This window comes from Patagioenas fasciata, chromosome Z (genome assembly GCF_037038585.1).
Source record: "Patagioenas fasciata isolate bPatFas1 chromosome Z, bPatFas1.hap1, whole genome shotgun sequence".
Taxonomy (NCBI): domain Eukaryota; kingdom Metazoa; phylum Chordata; class Aves; order Columbiformes; family Columbidae; genus Patagioenas; species Patagioenas fasciata.
This window is the reverse complement of record NC_092560.1, coordinates 84,433,911-84,455,632: the sequence shown is the minus strand read 5'-3', so window position 1 is coordinate 84,455,632 and position 21,722 is coordinate 84,433,911. Positions and strand designations below refer to the sequence as shown.

Below are 21,722 nucleotides of genomic sequence, written 5' to 3'. Positions count from 1 at the left end.
CCAATTATCCCATTTGTAGAAAAATGAAAATCAGTTGAATTGTTTGTTTGGTGTTTAAATCAGAGGATAAATCCACGTTGGGTTTTACCAGTGACCCTTTTCTCTCTATCAACAGTTATTTTCTGTTAATAACTCATCTATTTCCAACGTAATTAATATTTCGAGTGCTGTTAATCTTTCAGGGTGGGCAGGAAGGTTTATAGAAGAACTTGTTTGGAAAATATTAATGACGTTTTAATCACAAAAAAGCGGTTTTCTTGCTTAGTTTTGCTTGGTTTAAATTAGGAAATTCGAATAGAATAAGCGTGAGCAAAGCGCATGGTTAGAAAGACACTTGATCGTAGGTGAATTTGGAGGATGCATATGTGCTTTTATTTTAGATGATTGCATAAAATATGTACACACACACCTAAGATACTGAATTTACTCCGTTTTCACATCTTTGTTATGTGTCCTTGGGACATAATTAATTAAAAACTCGTCCATTAGAGTAGAAACTTGACCCGGAGGTGGCTTTGGATCAGTATTTCTACCCTAAGTTTTTTACCCCTGAAGAGTAACATGGATCTAAAACCACTTAATTCTCTTTACTTCACTTACATAACTTAACTTACTTTACTTTACTTACTTAACTTTACTTAATTCACTTAACTTAATCCACTTAATTCACTTTACTTAAAATACCAGGCCTGAGCTTAGTAAAGCTTTAGCTTATCTCCTACATCGAATTATCTGCAGGATAAATCCCGAATAATTCATTGAACAAGACAAGCAGAATAAATAGTTAAAGTTTAGAAGAAGAAAAGCAAAATACTGCTAAACGTGGCACTCAAACTTTAAAACCAGCTGTTGGGAAGGATGGTCAATAGGAAATACAAGACATTTTGCCATCATTTTTAATTATTGTAGTAATAATCCTGCTCGTTTGGGGCATCTGGAATGATTTGCCCAGATGTTTTCCACATCTAGAACCAATTAGTTTTATTTCTAAGCGCCCGTTTAATGAAGTTGGGGCTGGAAGGAGTTAATTCTACCCTACTCATAGCTTTTGGATCCATAGTGTATTTAAGACTGTCAAGGTATTGAAGTAGAAAGTATTTGAGTTCAACCTATTTGTTTGGACTGGAGGCAATAACAAGAATAATATTGCGCTTTGATTTTTATAGCGCTTGCATGACATGTATTTTGAAATCACTTTATACATATATATATATATATATATATAAAATAATCAATGTGTACATGCTACAGCAAAAAACACCCGACAAAGCGAAGCTCAGGAGAGCAAAGCTACGGATTCCCCAGGAATTGCGACCGCGTGTTGAAAAATGCAAGACTTAAAGCGTAATTTGGATTCTGAACCTGCGGTTAAATTTACTGATGAGTTTTCCAAAGACATTTTCAACTGGACACCCCCTAAAAACCCCAGTGCAGTAAATATAAAACATCCTCAAACATTAAGAGCAAAGTATGCGGTTTTTTCTGGCTCTTCCATCTTCGATATAATGATTTTTACTCATGAAATGGCCTGAAAAAAGGCGACAGCACTTCAATATCCAACTGGTTTGCAGCCTTGTTAGAAACTGAGGGATCGTTGCTCCCATTCGCCTCGACAAGAGAAGATTCCTGTGATTCGGTGGCCATCACTGTGTTTCAGGTGCTTGTTGTCCTTCCCTTCCAAGGTTGTAGCTGAAAGTGGAGATTTAGTTCTTGGTTTTCATGTTTAACATCGTTTGAGAAATGGGTGCGTTGTGTGAGAACGACAGAGCTTTGTAGAATTACTCTTCCCGAAATGAAATGGTAGGGAGCAGGTTGCAGCGTGTTTGAGGTTACACCAGATTTAGAACACGCGGGGTCAACGCGTTGAGTTGGAGGCATCAAGGCCTCAACGGGGGATTTAGGCCTCGGCATTGATTTTACCTCAAAAGCAAGCACCGCCGGATGTTTGCGCTCCAAAAACACGCGGTGTGGTCTTCGAAAGTTAATTACGTATTAAAGGTCATGGATTCGCTGTGGTTTGGGGGGGTGTTGACGTGGTCGACATGGTCAACGTACCCCAAGAGAAATGGCGTTAGCCGCTGGTTTAACTTAGGGATCAGGAGTGAGTTTGATGAGAGATGTGGTAAGGAAAACGTCCAGGTGATGATTAACGTGAATTTTCTAGACATACGAAAGCATAAGCATTATTTTGTGGCTATAAATCATCGCAACCCGCCGGTGTCGCAAAACTTTTACTTGAAATGGCGCGAGTGCGGAATATTCGCTGTTGCATGGATGAGGATCAGATGGGAAATCTCTTAACAACGGCCTAAAGCACATTTTCCTGCGCAAATATTTGATCAGGTTGACATTTCTTTCTTTTCTCTACCTTATTTCCCGAATCTATGCAAATATAATTAAAGCTGAATTAGTATCAATATTTTACAGCTAATTCCTTGGGTAGAAGGCTTGGGCGGCCTCATCTATGGGGCTGTGATTATGAATAATAAATCCAATATATAAAAATGACTTTTTTTATAATGTATATGTACATCTTGTTAACATTTCAGTAACAAAACGGTGTACATTATAGTGAGAGAACACAACTAGAACCAATCAGTACAAGTTAACTCTTGTAACGTTGAATAACCTGTTGGTTTCTCATGTTATTCTTTGGTAGACCAGAGCGTGTGGATGTTTTAAGTCTTTAAACCCATTTACTAAATACCCTGCGTAGCCAAGGACCTAAGATGTTGAGATTAGGTTTAGTTTTGCGATATTAAGTCATGGTAGAATTAAACATCATGTGTTGGAAACTGTAAATAGAAATTCTACCCGAGAAGATGATCAAAATAAGTCATTTACTTGAGAATTTGTGCGTATAAATTTAATATGTATAGATAATTGCGTATACTCAATAAAACGCATGGAAAGAGAAGTAATTAAACATCTGATTATATCAGATTTGGCCTAATGAGACCAAATGAGGGTCTCGCGTACATACAGGAGATTTTGGTGGCTTATAGCGTTCTCCACTCCGGTTTGGAACCCACGTCGTCATCAATTTCAATTTTGTGTTTAATGAGAAATAATGCAAGCGCATTGAGAAGGTTTTAGGCTTCATGATTATTGGGAAAATTACATGAAAACATAGAGTGTAATATAGATAAATGTGAAATAAGTCTGGAGGCAACGAACCGAGCTCCAATGTACATGCGGCTGTAATAGGAAAATCCTTGAGGCCATCGTTGGAGCTTTATTTGATAGCAAAAAAATAAGGTTGAAACAAGATAATTCAGGTGCAGAACAGAGGGGGTTGGGGCCATCAAATAGCAAATTATTCAATATATTCATCAGTGATTTGGATGAGGGAATCGAGTTTGCTGGTGACACCAAGCTGGGAGGAGGGGGTGACACTGGAAGCTGTGCTGCCATCCAGAGACCTGGACAGGCTGGAGAGTTGGGAGGGGAAAATGTAATGAACTAGAACAAGTGTAGAGTCATGAATGTGGGCAGGAACAACCCCAGGTTCCACTGTAAGGTGGGGAACGAGCTGTTGGAGAGCAGTGAAAAGGGACCTAATTCTAGGGGTAATAACCCAACCTACCGGAGGAAACGGAGCCTTGGTTTAAATGCTGAGCTGCGTTGCGCTCTCAGAAGTTGTGTTAAAACGACTTTATCTCGACTTCTATTTGATTTTCAATATCTATTGAAGAAAAGTGATGCTGAGGTTGACTTTGGAGTTGAGGGGTGGTAGAAGAGTTGCTTAAATACACAGGGTTAGTTGTATGAGTGTGTTTTCCTACCCCGAGAAACGAAACACTTGAGTAAGAATTCTTCATAAATGGATAAATCGTGTTCCTTATATTTCACGTCTAAATGTGTTAATGCTTGAGTGACAGCTGTCAGAGTGATTCGTACTACTTAAAATAGACGAACATTTTGTCTCGTGCGTTAATTAAGGGCTGAGCAATCGCATGATGGATACAAGAAGCAACCCAGAACCTCCTTCCAGTCCTATTTTCAAGGTAGCTGTTCCTATAAAAATAACGAACAATTTCTTCCGAAGGATGAAATTTGTTGTTTAGCCTGTGTGTCCGTCTTAAATTCTGCACAAGCTCTCAACGCAATAGTGAATTTTACCCACTGGCCGTGAATTAGTGGGACACGGAAGATTTATGATTGAACAGGGGTCAAGAGCTTTACTCGAAGTAGTAAAAACTAATCCTAGTAATAGTTTTGAGACCAGTAAGACTTATGGATTATCACTTTATTTCTTCTCTAACCTGCGGAGAACGCGAGAGCCGTAAAAATGACGTTGCGACGTGTGCCAGTCCGGTGGAATGAGATTTACAGGTGGACAAGTTGAATTAATGCTTTGTGAAACCACGGCGAAGGTTTCGGGTTGAATTTTCAATTAAAACCAGCCCGATGTCCGCACTGGAGGGTGTTGATTTAGTGATGAGGGAAGAGCCGCTGAGCGAGACTGAAATTCCACAGCGCGGCCCTAATTCAGCAAAACGCTGGCTTAACTTTAATCTGATGACTTATTTCAGCGATGTTAGTGGAATTAAAGGGCTAAAAATGGGTTAGAACCGGTAGAACTGCGCTCAGGGCCTGTAGAACTAGGCTCAGGGCCTGCAGAACGAAGCTCAGAGCCTGTAGAACTAGGCTCAACTGCACGCTGGTTCTACACATGGAGACAAAGCTGAGCTTATCTGATCAACCCAAGGACTTCCCAAAGCTCTTTGGGGCACTTAGGGCATTTAAAGTCCCAAGTTGCGAATGCGATAAGCCATAATTAATATTATTGCGGCGATTGCACGAGGAGAAAATAAAGGGGTTGAAATAACCAATAACTCAGATAAACGTCGCGAAAATGTTGGGCGGCAGCGATAATGAAATGAGCAGCTGTGATTTTGAGGAGTCGCTGTTGGTTTCACATAAATACTATCTCGAATATAAGTTAAGACTGGGGGAAATGCGTCCTTGTGCGTAGATGCTGATGTGTGTATGTTTTAGGAGTGGTTTCATCCCTAAGGATTGATCCACGCTTGATGTGACCTAAGGAGAAGGTGGGTGATGGATCCAGAGGCTTAAATGGGACATCAGCATAGTCTACAAGCTCCACCACTTCAAATGTCTGATTTTCGATTCATTTGTCTAAATGTATTGTATTCAAGAACTGGAAAATAATTGATTAAGAACATGTATAAATTAGAAATGTTCCTCTTTTATTTTTAGTTAATTCTGGAAATACAGGGGATCATGAAAGATGGGAGGGGAGCTTGGAAGAGGCCAAGGAACTTGATGGTTGGGGGCTCCATAATATTATATATTATAATATTATATTATATCGTAATATTTTATGATTTGAAATAAAACAAAGCGTTGACCAGGTTCATAACGCGAGCACAGGTTATTTGGTGAGCGGATAAATTAATGAGGAGTGATTGCTGTAGAGTAATTAGGGGAGCTTTGTACAGGTGGACGTTATCCATGTGGATGTGTACTCTGGCTTAACAAGGCCAGACTTTACTAGGAAGGCCTAGAAGGGTCAAGGCTACCGAGCAGCTGAATAATACTGTTTTCTTAAATGGGAATAATGAATCAGTAGAACGGTGCGCCGAGGTGGATTTTGTATCACTCGGAAAACATGAATGAGTTTCCTAAAATACACCCAGCAATTCAAAAAGTGATTAATTTGGGGAAGTCCTGTTGATTTATGGGTTAGGTCGGACTAGATCGTCACAACAACCCACCTGATGAGTCTGACCCGCGCGCTTCGTTTTTCCCATCGGTAAGGGTGTCAATCTCCTTCCCTTGGCTCTTGCAAACCCATTAATATCTAGGGGTGAAATGCAATTAAACTAGTATTAATTTTGCATCCAAGGTTAAGGCGGTTGGATTTGTTCGATCCATTCCAGCTCCGTTTGTGGAGCATTAACGTTAAGATTTGGGAGCAGCGCCGCGCAGATCCAGAATACACGTTCCTACTTTAGATCAGCTGTTATCAGGAGTCACGATTTGGTTCCCGGAGTCGGTGACGTAGCCGCTATCTAGAGAATAACTGATGTCTGTTTTGGCAAGCAACGCATCTATACCTCACTCGCTTCTATTCTCGGTGACCTTGGATCGCTTCAAAATCATTTGAGTTCTTTTTTCTTTGCTCGCTAATCGAATTAGAGCTTGTTGATTCCTTTCTCTTTGATCCAAATGCAAGCGGAGCAGAAGGGGGATGGTGTAATGGGCTCCCAGGGCTGCTTGGAGTCCTTTTTATCCATCTGTGGTTTATTTTCAATGCCAAGAACGAAGGTCGTTCCACGCCAGAGCAGCCGGGACCTGCACCGAGAGCATCCTCGGCCTTCTCCATCATTCATCTGCCGCCTTTGCTTCGCATCCACTTGGCAGGTAGGGCTGGTAACCAAATAAATCTGCCCGGCGGATGCTTTTAGCTTTGAAACCTTTCAACGGAGCTTTTAGATGCTTTCGTAAGACCTGGCACTGTTGGCTTTGTCTCTCCAAGGAAGATGAAATGCCTTTTGATTTATCTATTTCAAGGCATGGGCAGGCAGCTACACTTCACTACCAGGCCTGATCGCTAAACCAAGAGCTGGTTTTAAGCTGAGGTAGAGTGGAGGGGTTTATTTTCCCCTCAGCATCCTGCAGTTCCCGACTCTTCCTTAATTATGTGGCAGGGCGTAAAACTCATATTAAAAAGGGTTTATTTCATTTCCCTGAGATGAGAAAATCCACCCATTAACTTACCAGATACATCAAGGGGTCTGAACGTATCACAACCATCATAGCACACTGCAGTAATATATCCAATATTCTATATACCACCGTATATAGAATAGAATTTGCAGCGTGGCAAAATGAAGAGACAAATATTCAAGTGGATTAACAGTTTAACGTACATTTTGGGTCGTTCCAGCAACCGGCTTGTGCATGTTTAGATATTGAAACGCAATCAAGCGGTGTCGCTGATCCTTCTCAGGTAGTAGTTTGGAAGGAAGGAAAATACAGAGGGGCTGCGATACTTGGGTTTGTTTCCAAATCTATTTTTCTTACGCTTAAATAGGTTTTTCTTCTTGTATTTCCGAGCGTGGTGGATGGTCTCAAAATAACAAAGGGTTTTCCTTGTCCTTTTGGGGTCCATCATCTACCCACGTGTGGACCTGGTGGAGTCTCTGGATGGATCTAATGAGATATTGTGCGTAACCTACGACTCTTGGGGCTCTTATTGTCATTTTCCTACTGAATTAAAAGCATCGGCTGGGTTAAGTTTCTAAAGGCACCTTTTAGGAGTAACCCCCTGCTCCTTCCTCACAGATAAAGCCACAAAATATCCCTCCCCATCACCAAAAAAGAGTGAAATTGTGGATAACAGCAACAAAAAAGCCTTCATTAGAGATCACGAGAGGGTAATAAACTCACCGAGCGTTCCTCTGGCTTGCGCTGTGGTTTATCTGTTTTCAACCTTTCCAATTTTCTTGTTGATGAGGTTATAGCGGTTGCTTTTAACCTTCAACGAGGGGCGCTGGCTCGTTAACCCACCCGCTCACAAACGAGCCGCGGTGCCCAACGTGGGGCTGATGTAGCAAACAAGGTCCCGCGACTTCGTCACCGCGATGGCGGCCACAACGTGCGGATCCCGGAAAGGATTTTCGGAGGAGAAGTCCCCAAATGAACCAGGGAAATCCATCCCACCATGAGGCGGCTTTTTCATCCGACTGGAGAGGGACGGGAGTCTTATATCGCCAGAAATCTCGCGGGGACGTCTATTAATTACACTGGCTTTTAATTATCTGTCACCGATACGTTACATGACCTTGAGCAAGTCATTTACGCGGCGTGTGTGTATCTAGCTGTAAAACGCTCGTGAATTATTTAACGTCTACAAATTGCTTGGAGATCCCCGAATGCAAAGCGTTCTCGTTGCAATTACGGAGCCCCATCGCGCCTTGTCGAGTCATTTTGGTGCATCTTGGTATCTTGGTGATGGGAAAGAAGGAAAACCCACCAAGCAGGACCTTCTGAGACGTCGGGAAGTGTTTGCGGCTTTACATTCTATTCTTTTAGCCCTCGGAAAGGCTGTTGCGTGATGCATGTGTTCCTATTATCGCGGATTTGACAGAACCAACGTTAACGCACGGAAAGATCAAGTTTGACCCAATACGCAATTATGAAACGCTCGTTTGTTCCCGGGGCGGATGGGACGTGGTCAATAACCGTTGGCTCTGCTATAAGTCATAAAGGCAGCAATAAAATAAAATCTATAGGTAGTTATAAATTGACAAATATCGGTGACCTTATTTTCTCTTCCTGGGCTGTCGCGTATCGGGGCGTTGCATGAAAAGAACATTTATTAGCAAGCTTTTAAAGGTAATTTTGAGGGAAAAGGCACGTGAAACAAAGAGAAAAGGGGGCAAAGTTAAACTTTGCTTTTCACCGTTGTTTTGGGATGGAATTCTAGAGAATCTTTGTTATTTATAGAACTGGGGTTGAATTGTTCCTTAAGCTTGTTAGCAATGCACTCAGTGCATTTTTCCCCCCTCTCTGCTCAACTCGTGGTATTTTACTATACGCATACGTTTGGAAGTTGAATTTTTGGGTGCTCAGCTCTCTTTTCTTGGCAACTATGATCTTATACTGTTGTGGAGTTCTTAGTTGACCTTCGCATTGAGAACTAAAGCACGAAAATAATCTCAATCATTAAAGCCGCCAAGTTCTACCTTTGTTTAGGTGAAGAATGAAGTTTTCCATGGAATAACAGCTTCATTTTTCTTGGCGTTCTTCAAGGCTGGTTTGAGGCGAGATATATTGAGATCACATTGTCTGGCAGGCGCAGAGCCGAGCCTAAAATGATACAGAGCTGTGGGAAGAGATAAAGATATCGTTATTTTAATCTATTATTTTTTAAGGACACGTTAGTAGAGTTTCAGCTTTTTACGCCTCATGCACTTTCCAAAGGGTCGTAACACCGTTCAGAGTTCTTTTCTCTGGCGATAATACAGTTCCTGAGTTACTGTATATAATAAGGGAGAGTAGTAAATACATGTAGAGATATAAAAAAATACGTGAATATAAAAATCCAGGTTTAATTTTTAAATCTGGAGGAGCTCCCTTGGCTTTGAGTTCGATTGAGCTGACTCACGCTACAACCCGGCGCATTGTGCTGCCATCCAGAGACCTGGACAGGCTGGAGAGTTGGGTGGGAAAATGTGATGGAATAGAACAAGGGCAAGTGTAGAGTCTTGAATGTGGGCAGGAACAACCCCAGGTTCCAGTGTAAGTTGGGGAATGAGCTGTTGGAGAGCAGTGAAAAGGGAGCTGGGGGTCCTGGGGCCAGCAGGGTGAGCATGAGCCAGCACTGGGCCCTTGTGGCCAGGAAGGCCAATGGGACCTGGGGTGGGTTAGAAGGGGGTGGTCAGTAGGTCAGAGAGGTTCTCCTGCCCCTCTGCTCTGCCCTGGGGAGACCACACCTGGAATCTTGTGTCCAGTTGTGGCCCCTCAGCTCCAGAAGGACAGGGAACTGCTGGAGAGAGTCCAGCGCAGCCACCAAGATGCTGAAGGGAGTGGAGCATCTCCCGTGTGAGGAAAGGCTGAGGGAGCTGGGGCTCTGGAGCTGGACAAGAGGACACTGAGGGGTGACTCATTCCTGGGGATCAATATGGAAAGGGGCAGTGTCAGGAGGATGGAGCCAGGCTCTTCTGGGTGACAACCAGTGATAGGTCAAGGGGCAATGGGTACAAACTGGAACACAAGAGGTTCCACTGAAAGATGAGAAGAAACTTGTTTGGGGTGAGGGTGTCAGAGCCTGGCCCAGGCTGCCCAGGGAGGTTATGGAGTCTCCTTCTCTGCAGACATTCAAACCCGCCTGGACCCCTTCCTGTGGAACCTCAGCTGGGTGTTCCTGCTCCATGGGGGGATTGCACTGGATGAGCTTTCCAGGTCCCTTCAACCCCTGACGTTCTGGGATTCTGTGATTCATTCTCTATAATTTTATTTGAAATCCCTGATTTGCGCAAGTTAGAATTAAAAATCACAAGGGATATTTGATTTTGTAAAAGATTTAAATCTCGGAGATGACAAAGCCACCCTTGAAGTACATGCGTTTGAAATTCTTCCCATTCCGCCGGCTGACAGGGTCGGGCACTCGCCGACAGGATTTATCATTCCGGGCTCGGGTGAAACACATTCCGTATTCAAACATGCAAAGAGAAGCCACTTTGCATTAGGAAACGCTGACACTTCTCCCACGTTAAAACCATCGGCTCTTGTCGCAAGATCAACCGCTATTTCTAACCGTGGGGAGGTCGCCCCAACACGCGGCCCTCAAAACCACCCGCGTGTGCCGGTGAGCGGCTCATTAGACCTCACGCCCGCGCGATGCTCATTACAACCAATCTTTGACATTTTGGGCAATCAATGCAGCCGCCGTGGGCCTGAAAGGGAAAAACGATGTTTGTTCGAAGCCGACGTTGGAGGCCCAGCCCCAAATCGCTTTGCACGGCGTCGCAGAATCCACGGTTTGGAAAGGTTTAGAAGGCCGCACCGGGGGTGGAGCGGGATCTTTGCAGGATTAAACATATTAAGTAGGACTTTCAAATGTGCTTTTGCTTAAAGCGAAGCGTTTTTCCTCTTCAGAGCAGTGAAAAGGGGGCTGGGGGTCCTGGGGCCAGCAGGGTGAGCATGAGCCAGCACTGGGCCCTTGTGGCCAGGAAGGCCAATGGGACCTGGGATGGGTTAGAAGGGGTGGTCAGTAGGTCAGAGAGGTTCTCCTGCCCCTCTCCTCTGAATTTGGCTTTTGGAGCCGGTGGTACCGTGTAGCGATGACACCTTTGGTACCCCCCAAGTGCATTTACTATAGTGCATTTACTACCGCTGCAAAATCGCTTCTATATAAATCTATATATATAAATCTGTGAAATTTTTTGGGGAAAAAAGGGTCTGTAATTTGTTCAAACCAATTTAAGTAGAAGGAACATGCAGACAACATATATTTTGATTTCCTTTGCAACCCACCCCCCCCGGCCTTCCTCACATCTGCGAACCTTTAAAATATTCAGTACCGAGGGAAAGAAACACCCAGAGAGCAGCACTTGACATATATTGATACATCAAATATTTATAGGGTGGATATTTATAGCGCTTGACATTTTATATATAGACGTGCAAAGCTATTTCCAGTCTCAAGGTGTTGCAACTGGATTTTTTAGGGTGTAACGTCCTTGTTGTGTCTTAAAAACTGCATCGTTTCCACTTAAGTAATTAGGCAAATTACTCGCTTTAATGGTGTCCTTAGGAAATATACAGGACACCCTTTACCCCGTTATAGGGAAGGTGTTGGCGAGCGCGTTTTAATTGTTAAATACGTCGATTTTATATGAGACTCAACACTCAGGCATATATTGAATATCAACTATAAAAGAGTATCAAGGTGGCTAGAAAAATGCCAGAAATGGGGTAAAAAGAGCAACAGTTGTGGAGGGATCAGGATTCTGGAGTAGGGACGTCAGACAAAATGAATGTGTGAATTACAAGTCTATAAATTAATCGCAGGCCCGTGGTGATATGGGAATAAACCACCCTAATGAAGATTGAGGAGGCTGTGATTTTGCCAGAGCTCTGCGAAATTATGCAGTTTATAAAGTACGTGGATACCGGGGGGTTGTGTAAATTGCAGTGAGTCCAATCCCCCTCCTGTCGGGAACGTCGCCCATCCAAACGCCGCACGCAACGAAACCTTTTGGATAGGAAATTAGGCAGCCAAGTTAATGAGGACAGCTCATCAGTTTGAATTTACACACGTTGGGTTTGATGGGAACTGGACCAGGAGCTTCTGGGGATGGTAAATTATTAAGAATATGATAAATGGGGATCAATCCGAGAGGGGAACGGGGAAGATGGGGCACGGGAGCAACGCTGGAGGGGCCCAAATGCTTCTGTAGGTTCAGCTAATTTAGCTGAAAAGCAGAAAAAATGGCAAAAAATGAAGAAAACGCTGATTTAAAAACTTTGCTGGCTTGCTTTGATCTGCTTGGTTTTATGCACAATATACAGATTTTAAATAAAATGAAGTTTGCCTCCAAAGTGCTTCCGCTCATTGGGCGCGATCCAAGAGGTGACGAGCTCTAGGAGTCTTTATTTCTTCCCAAAGCTGGAAACTATTGTCAGTAAGACCCAAAATAAAGAGTTTTAAGATGATAAAATGCGAACCTCGAAGACGATAATTTTATCTATATGTCTGCTATGCTGTTCTTATGGGTTTGGTTGCTTACACCACGTGTTCATGTGTTGCGAATTCTTTACGTTCTCCAGCCGCAATGAGACTTTATGGTTTGATATGTAAAAAAGCCACAGTAATATATTGAGTATTATATAACAGGAATTGTTCTAAATCATGAAATTATTGACACTGGACAGGAAAAGTAATTGATAGGTTGTGGCTGATGGGTAAAAATTCATCTATTCTGGAACTATAGATATTAAAAAGAATGATTATTGTTCCCCCCAAAATGTGAGAAAATGTCTGTAGGTTCTTGTGCTTCTCAGCAAAACGCGAGGGGGGCTCATTAGGAATATGTTATTAACAGTTTTCCTCCAATTGCTCATTTCCATCACCCTCGTATTAGGATAATTCCGAAATGAAATTAAATTAGCATATCATATAGCGGCCTGCGAAAGTGTGAACCCATTAGCGTAATACAAGGCAACAGATAATTGGTGGCTGTGTAAGAATCCATTTGCGGCAAAGATAATTCCATTGATTTCGTCTTCCATCGCTAGGGCCAGATTCCCTGGTTATTGATGATCTACAAACCCCGTCAAAAGTCCTTGGTTGTGTGAAAATGGATCTACTCGAAGTATTTCTCATTCTGGATCATTTATCAGGGGGTTTCTTGTACCTGGATGTGTCGGAGTCAACGAGAAGGTTTACGGATGCACTTTTTAATAAGCTCAGGGTTGAAGAGAATCATTTGACTTACAGATCTGTATTCTGTTGATGTCTAATATACCTCAGCCTTATCGAAACGATTTACCTTAATTTAGACCCTCTTTTTGCAGTTCCCCCGTGGTTTTTGGTTCGCCCGGCCAATCTTTACGCCTACGAGAGCACGGACATCGAGTTGGAATGCGCCGTGGCGGGGAAGCCGCTTCCTACGGTCGAGTGGATCAAGAACGGTGAAGTCGTCATCCCCAGCGATTATTTTCAGATCGTGGTAATTAGCTGCCTTTCGCTCATTAGAATGCCTCTTGTTTTGCTTTTAATAGTAGCACTTGGTCACCGTGAGTTAAAAATACAGGGGTTATTTGCCAGAATTATCAGTTTTCCAAGAGGGTTGTTATGGTCCCTACCCCAAAGTGACGTCTTAATCCTCTTGTAGCTGAAACGGCACGAGACCACAAAATGTGGCTTTGACCAAGACGCGGTTTCATTCAGCACCGCCTCATTTTTTCTCTTGCTAACAAATAATATTGATTATGATCATGGCTTTTAATTACCAGCCATGAAAAGGATGTTTCAATGTGGTTTTCACGCAGGGTGGAGTTATTCTGCCGTATACAATAGGAACGAACCCTGCGCGAGGAGGTGGATTCGCCCTTGGGCCGTAAATTTATTTAAATTAAATTTAAATAAAATAAAATAATAAAATCAAAATAAACCACAGAGACCACACGATATCAAGAGACCCCTGATGAAAAGGCCTGTGGTTCGAGGCCTCCGAGGACCAGGACTATGTGACCTGGAACTGAGATTCCATAGAACGACCCACATTTCACAATATAGCTCTTCCGCCACGGTTTTCTAATCCACATTCGCTTTGGCCGGGGTTTTTCTAATTAATTCTCTCCGTTTCCTTGCTTTTTCTTTTCTGTTCTCTCTAGGGTGGCAGCAACTTACGGATTCTGGGCTTGGTAAAGTCAGATGAAGGTTTTTATCAATGCGTAGCTGAAAATGAAGCTGGAAACGCACAGGCCAGCGCACAGCTAATCATCCCGGAGCCGGGTAAGATGCAAAGGGCATGGAGAATTAGAGATGTAATTAATGCTATTAACATAAAAATCCCAAATGAGCAGCTACTAGTCTTTACTCCCTCTTACTTATCCAGCTGGCTGGAGTTAACAGCATGTTATTCACTCACAAATCCAAATTTTGGCCTTGTCCTAGAAATCACTCAGAGTAAACCTGCGTAAAAAGGCAAGGCCAACGTCTTTCTCTCTACGGTGGGTTTAATCTTGCTAAAAATAACAAAAGTTGATCATAAATGAGGGAGGTGATGGAGCAAAGTAGTCGAGAAGCAGTAGATAATTCTATATTAACCTGTCGTAGAATATTTGTCTCGGGGGAAGAGGACTAAAAAGAAAGAACCGTTTGTCGGTGGGTTAGCAAGTGCAGCCAACTGTTGCCATCAGGTTTATGTCTACGTGCCGGAAGGATGGGTTTTGCTCCAAAATTAATAGGTGTTTGGTTTTACGACCCGCGCTGTGCGGCGGCGTGGGTGTTTACTGCTTGATGGGGTTTTAAGTAAGAGAAAGATGTCTTCATCTTCAGCTGGACGGTGTGTAAAATAGGGATAAAAGCCTTTCCAAGCCTCTGGGTTGTAAATGATTAATGACCTGCGGGTTACACTTGCTGCCTCGTGTGGATTATGAGAACAGAATGCTCTGAAGCGTTGGTCGGGCTCGATTTGGGTTGGGAAGAGCAGAAACTCGGGAGCCCCCAAATAGTCCAACCTGATAGCGTGTGCCGTAGAATTTCTTGGAAAAGCTTCTGTGGAATATCAGTTTTGAAGCTTTGCCAAAAATCTACCCTGCTGGAAATCAAGAACTAAGGATGAATATGGTCCTCTCCATGCATTGAGATGGGAACAGGGGTGAGTTTTGTCCTCTGTTCTCTGTTTCGGTCCCAAATGAACGTGGATTTTGCACATCTTCTAAACTCACCTTCCCCTTCTTCTCCTTTGGGATTCAGTATCTTCTTTATAAGCCATTTCTCTTGATGTTCTCCCTCTTTCACGGGGAATGAAACGCCGTGAAACTGCGCAGCCTAGCGGGAGATCTGGGAGGGGTTAATGGAGGAGAAATGTGACGTGCGTAGAGTTGTCATCATCGTTATCATCATTGTAATTGTCATCATCGTCGTCATTGTCATCATCATTGTAATTGTCATTGTCAACATCGTCGTTGTCATCATCGTTGTTGTCGTCTTCATCATCATTGTAATTGTCATCGTCATCATTGTTGTCATCATCATCATCATTGTAATTGTTGTCATCATCGTAGTTGTCATTGTCATCATCGTTGCCATTGTCATCATCGTCGTCATTGTCATCGTCATTGTCATCGTCATTGTCAGTGTCATCGTCGTCATTGTCATTGTCATCGTCGTCATTGTCATTGTCATCATTGTCATCGTCATCATTGTCATCGTCGTCATCGTCATTGTCATTGTCATCATCATTGTCATTGTCATCGTCATTGTCATTGTCAGCATCATCATCATTGTCATCATTGTCGTCATTGTCATCGTCATTGTCGTTGTCATCAACGTCGTCATTGTCATCATCATCATTGTCATCATCGTCGTCATCATTGTCATTGTCATCATCATTATTGTCATCATCGTCATCATCATTGTCATTGTCATCGTCATGTCATTGTCAACATCGTCGTCGTCATCATCATTGTCATAATCGTCATTGTCATCGTCATTGTCATCGTCATCATTGTCATTGTTGTCATCGTCGTCATCATCATCATTATCATCATCGTTGTTGTTATTGTTAGTAGTATTATTATTATTATTACTACTACCTTTCTCCTGTTAGGGTGACCCATCAGCCTGGGCTCCCTCCTCTGCATGGCTAATTACCTAAACGAGGCTGGCGATTGGGTTTGGGGATCAAAAAGCAGATATTCAGTCGCGTCTTCACTTTGCTGGCTTTACCAGGTGAGCGTTTCCCTCCGCGTGGCCACCGGAGGTGACAAAGAGGTTATTTCCCCTTAGGGCTAAAGGTGAATTTGAGATGACGCTTACAAACAAGATTTCCCCAGCACAAAACCACCTCAATCTCATATTCATTTCATGCGCTGGGATGATATTTACAACTGGCACCGGGATAACTCAGCGCTGCTCCCGAATTGTCAGGAAATTTTCCGCTCCGCGTCAACGTTTATTGTGTTTGGCGTTGGATTAAAATTAAAATAGAAACAAATGGGAAGAAAAGATCCTCAAGAGCTGCGGGACGCCATTGTAAACCGTCTCCCTTTCCCTTTGTAAGTGATGGATGACTTTGTTGCTGGCTATTTAATCAGATCTTCAGACAATGCCGCTGCGGTTCCTCGGAGATGAAGGGAGGGCACAGATGGTGCAGAAGGCAGCTCGAAATACAAATGAAGCGGCGGGGGGAACGTCGGCCCCTCGGCTTCGATTTTGCGTGGCCGCGATCAACATGTGTTTGTATCAGAGCCCAAGGAAGTTTCAATATACTCATTAATATCTATCATCCCTCTCTGGAGCCTTTAAGGTGGAAGGGGCGTAAATGGAGACACATCGAAGGCTTTTCTAAGCCTCCAGGGTCAAATAAACCCCTTATTTAATTGATAATGATTTTATCCGAACAGGGATTTCTACCCCAAACTCTACATCAGGGTAAAATATTCACTTTTATTTATTTTATGATGCCTAAAGCAGATTTTGCTTGTTTTATTGCAAATAATTTGGGACATGCAGCGGGCTACACACGTTGTGTGTGTTCTGTTGGGGAATTCTGGAGGTTTTATTAAGATAAAAAGGTATAATCAACCTGATCGTTGTTACACGGACGTGTAGATTTCCATCTTTAACTGTGAGACCTGGAACAGCCGCACACAAATTGGCATTAAATTCAGTATAAATGGGCTGAGATTGAGACCAAATCTACCCCTTGTCAAGGCCGCGATGTTAAATGAGAATTAGACAATAGCGAAATGAGGAGTGAAAGCCGAGGGGGCCGGGAGCTCGCGTAGATAATCGCTCCCACTTTTAGTGTTCCAGATGTGGCCAGAGGATGCTCCAAACTATGTCCATGTGTGTCGCTTCGGCTCTAAAAACCCAACGAGCTCCCTGAGAAATAGAAAATACCTGGTTTATTTAGCCAAGATTATGAGCGGAGAGCACGGTGCTGAAGAGTACGTTACGGACTGGAGTAAAATAAGTGATGGTGGATGGGCTGCAACAGGCGCGTTAGTCAATAAATCAAAGTACATTCGCGGATTCCAACACAGCGGGGATCCTGAAGGAAAATCTTCCCATAAAGGACTCACAGACAGTTATTTGCTTTACGCCGGTGGCTTCTGGCAGATCCATCCCTCAGATATTCACCGGTTGTTCTATTCTAGCAGGTGGAAGAAGAGATAAAGAGAGCCCCGAAATAATCAAATTGGGTAGACGATAGAGTAATTATTAGCGATCATTGAAGAAGGGATCGCGTGTCCAACCAGGGGCGGCAAATCCATCTCAGTGCTAAGAAACTGAGCTAATACTGGCGTTAAAACTTCAGATTTTAGGCCGGTTGGAAAGCCAACCCATGCGCGTTAATCTTGCTTATGCTTAGCTTTAAAATTAATCCAAACTAAACCCCATGATTTTGAGCATTTTGAATATTCTTAACAATTGCTAAACCAGTCACAGAGTAGCGATGAGGAAGTTTTGTGTTGAAACAAGAGATTTATATCGTTCTTTTGGTATGCACAACTGTTCCCATTTATTGTGCTGCATAAGCAGTAATAATCATGATAATAAGAAGAATAATTTTGGGGTTTATGCTTTTACGGTGGTCTTTGCCATAATATTATGACACCTTAGTGGGGATTTATCACAGGTCTATGCAAAAATGCAAAATCAGCGGAATATTTTGATAGTTAGACGTACTCCAAGGAACATGGAAGATTTTCGGAGCTTCCATCTTTGTTGGTTGTTAAGAACAAGGAATAACAGGGATATTTTATAACCATGGGGTGTAGGGAAGGATTAGTTGGGTTCCTGAGATCACATCTGGTTCTGCTTCCCGTTGGACATTACTCGAAACTTTGGGCTGTCGTAGATTCTGGCTTTGTTCTGTAAGAGCTGTAATGGTTTAAAAATAGTCCTGGCCTAAGTAGGAGGGCGTTCTTGTGGATTTTACAAGTCTGAGGTAGGAAGCACTTGGACCTGGATGGTCTCCATCCCTGCGTGATGTAGGAGACATCACTGCCTTGGCCTCGTGTTTTGGGTTGGGCGTCTCTCTTGGGGTTTGGGTTGGGCGTCTCTCTTGGGTTTTGGGTTGGGTGTCTCTTTTGGGTTTTGGTTGGGCATCTCTCTTAGGTTTTGGGTTGGGCGTCTCTCTTGGGTTTTGGGTTGAGTGTCTCTCTTGGGTTTTGGTTGGGCGTCTCTCTTGGGTTTTGGGTTGAGCCGTCTCTCTTGGATTTTCCATTGGGCGTCTCTCTTGGGTTTTGGGTTGAGCCGTCTCTCTTGGATTTTGGTTGAGCGTCTCTCTTGGGTTTTGTGTTGAGCCGTCTCTCTTGGGTTTTGATTGGGTGTCTCTTTCGGGTTTTGTGTTGAGCATCTCTCTTGGATTTTGAGTTGAGCGTCCCTCTTGTGTTTTGACTTGGGTGTATCTCTCAGGTTTTGGGTTGGATGTTTCTCTCAGGCTTTGGTTGGGCATCTCTCTCAGGTTTTCGTTGGGTGTCTCTCTTGGGTTTTGGGTTGAGCGTCTCTCTTGGCACCACTAAAGTGCCCACAATGAGGTGTGTGAACAGGCCCCGTGTGGTGCTCAGGGGGTTTGGGTGCAGATCTGCACAACCAGGGAGAGAAATCCAGGTGAATCAGGAGCTCTTGGGGGAAACTGAGGCACCTGGCGACTTCTCGTGCCCTCAGCAGTCAACAGCAGAGCAATGGGTTAAAATAGATTTAGGATCATTTGAAAAACAGACAGAAAAGAGTAATAATATGAGTTTAAGGTAGATAACGGAATATAATGGGAAAATTGACTCCGCCGACACCGGTGGAAGGGGATTTTCTATCAGGAGAGGTGATGGGACAAGTTTTGGAGACATTATGGTCATTCTTGGATGGTCGTGTAGGCTCTGAGCGTTGACCGTAGGCCGAGATCCTTCTGCCCTTGTTTCCAGGGAAATATCTGTAGGCTGAGTTTTAGTAATTTAGGAGTAAGTTGTAAAATGGCTCCGACTTTGTTCCTTAAACCCCTTCTGAGGAAGAACTTGGGGGAAAAGTAAAGACAGACAGACCAGGGCCTGAATTGTTAGTGTGACAAGGTTCTTACCACCAATGTCCCAGTAACTCACTGAGATGCCGACCGATCGCATCAGTTCAATAATATTTGCCTCTCAAAATTAAAATAACTCCATTAAAAAGCATGAGGTGGTTTTGTATGTTCTGTATCCGAACATTGGCAAGGAATTGAAATTACTTAAGATTTGGTCACCTCTGTAGGCCTCATGGCCTCCTGACCGTGTTCACCTCCATAGGCCTCACGTCCTCCTGACCACGTTCAACTGGGTGTTCCAGCTTCCGGCCTCGCCAGCCATCAAACCCTTAATTTATCAGTGAACCCCTCTCGTCGTCATTGATTTTCCCCCTTTTGCAGGTGCAAAACACAACGGTTTGCCCATCCCCGCGTACATTTACGTGCAAAAAGGTGATTTTTCAGTGTTGCCAAAGACGCGTCTGGGAAAGAGTTAAAAAGAGGGGGCGCAAACCTGGAATAAAACCCATTTAATTCACCCTGAGTATCCTTGGGGTGGTGTTCACTATAGACTAAACAGTTTTAATATGGATTTATGTAATGAGCCCACAAATTGATTATGCGGCGCAAGCTCGGTTTCGAGTTTAGGAGCAGAAAGTCTCATGTCAAGATCAAAGTGGCGCTCGTGCCTTTTGACACCACCAAGCACAGACTTGGGGGTGAATATAATGATTTGATTTTCTTTCCCTTCTTTCTTTTGCTTCTGAGGTTGCTTCGGAGCTATGAGGGCTTCCTCCTGTTTATACATTTATTTGTATCATTGGCATCAGAGAGCGATAAGGGGGAAAAATAATAATTAAGAAGAAAACGCCTTGTGCAAACTCCCAAGGGAGGATCAGCCACGTTTCTTCTAGGAATGCAAATGTCTTATCTGAGCGACGGGGGAATTCTCTATTCTCCTCCATCCCTTCCTTCTCTCCCATTCCCCCCATTGCCCTTTAGGAATCATTTCCCACCCCGTGTTTCAACATGAATTATTTAGTTGTTGGAAGTCGAGGAGGCGAATCCGCAGACCGGTTCATGTTTCACGGGGCTGGCGCGGGGGCCTGGGCGAGGTGTAATTGTAATCGGTGGCTGGGGTGGGATGAGGTGGCAGCCCATCATTTCAGGCTTTCGAGCCGTCCGTCGGATACTCAGATTTGTAATTATAATGCGCTTTCCTCCTATTGATATTCAGCAGCGTTCTCGCCGTGCTGTTCCTTGCGGATGATTAGGCTGGAGAGGGGGGTGGTTTGGAAGCACCGAGAGCCGTTATTTGCTCAGAAAACACCGCGATTCTCCAAGGAATAAAGGGCCAAGGTGAGCAACCGTCAAAATTTACCATTTACTGTCCTGGAGAACCGAAATTGGTGCTGTAAAATTCAACTTGCGGGCCCCTCCGGCAGGGAAAAGCGAGGTGAGGATTATTTAATGGTCCTTTTTGCCTCACCCACATCTGCTTGCAGCTTTAGTTGCAGCACCACAAATAGAGATTTGCACAAGTCAACAACTTGGTGCCGAGGGAGCGGAGATCGGGATCCGTTTCCATCTCTACCGTCAAAGGTTGGAGGGTTTGATGGGGTGGAACAAGCCCTGCAGAGCTGGACATTGACCAGGATGCGTCTTGTCCATACGGTGACCAATTTGGAAGCAAACACATTTCATGTTTAATGTTTTTCTTTCCATTTCATCGCATTATCTTTATTCCCATGGAAGGGTCTCTGCTTCTCATGGGTCTGCTTGCTTCAAATTCTCCAATATAACTCTATTTTCCTATTGCGTGGCGACGCTGTCTCCTACCTGATGGGATTTGAGCCTTCAATCCCACGTTCCCATCCTAATCCCGCTGTGGATTTTGGGGCTGAAAGGTGTTTTCCTTTAACTTTTAAAGCACCTGTGGGAAAGTCAAGTTTGACCTGCAAAACAAAAGACCCTTTTGTAAAGAGAAAGGATGGAAAAGAACCATTTCCCTTCCTCTCCTTTGGCCTTAAAATAGATGGATTACTATTTTGTCCTCTTGTGTAGCATCATCTATTGAGAAAGGAGGGAATACCATCAAAACCTTATATTTCTGGTGCAAGCTGCTCAGAAATACCACCAATTCCATTCCAGAAACAGTTGGCAGGATGTTCTGAGTATCCATCCTTCAGGTACCAACAGCTGCTCACAGTCGTCGTCAGTTAAAACGTGTTGCGTTGAATACAGCAAGTGGAGAATATTGAAGCATCTGTCGCAGCTGTTAACCCTGGGAAGGCACAAGAATTGGGGGAAAAGCCTGAGAATGAGGTGAGGACAGATGCTTTTTGTAGGTGGGAAGATTCCCTTATTTTCCCCGTAGCCCATATGTGTAACGTAGAAGAATCTTTGCTCCGAGCGTGACTATCAAATCTGATCGTTTTTCAAGCCACATTATGCTATAATAAACCCTTAATTTCTATTACCCGTGACCGCGGTTTGCAAGATAAATGA

The 21,722-nt window shown here is 43.5% G+C and overlaps 1 protein-coding gene across 7 annotated transcripts in view; it reads left to right on the top strand.

Annotated features, from left to right (window-relative positions):
• Positions 1 to 21,722, top strand: part of LOC136114956 (netrin receptor DCC-like) — a 333,036-nt gene that overhangs the window by 180,939 nt on the left and 130,375 nt on the right. For all 7 annotated transcript variants that reach the window (XM_071801760.1, XM_071801758.1, XM_071801759.1 and 4 more), the window contains 2 exons: positions 13,054 to 13,208; positions 13,876 to 13,996. In XM_071801760.1, the coding sequence (XP_071657861.1) occupies positions 13,054 to 13,208; positions 13,876 to 13,996 (276 nt within the window). The remainder of the gene's footprint in view (positions 1 to 13,053; positions 13,209 to 13,875; positions 13,997 to 21,722) is intronic.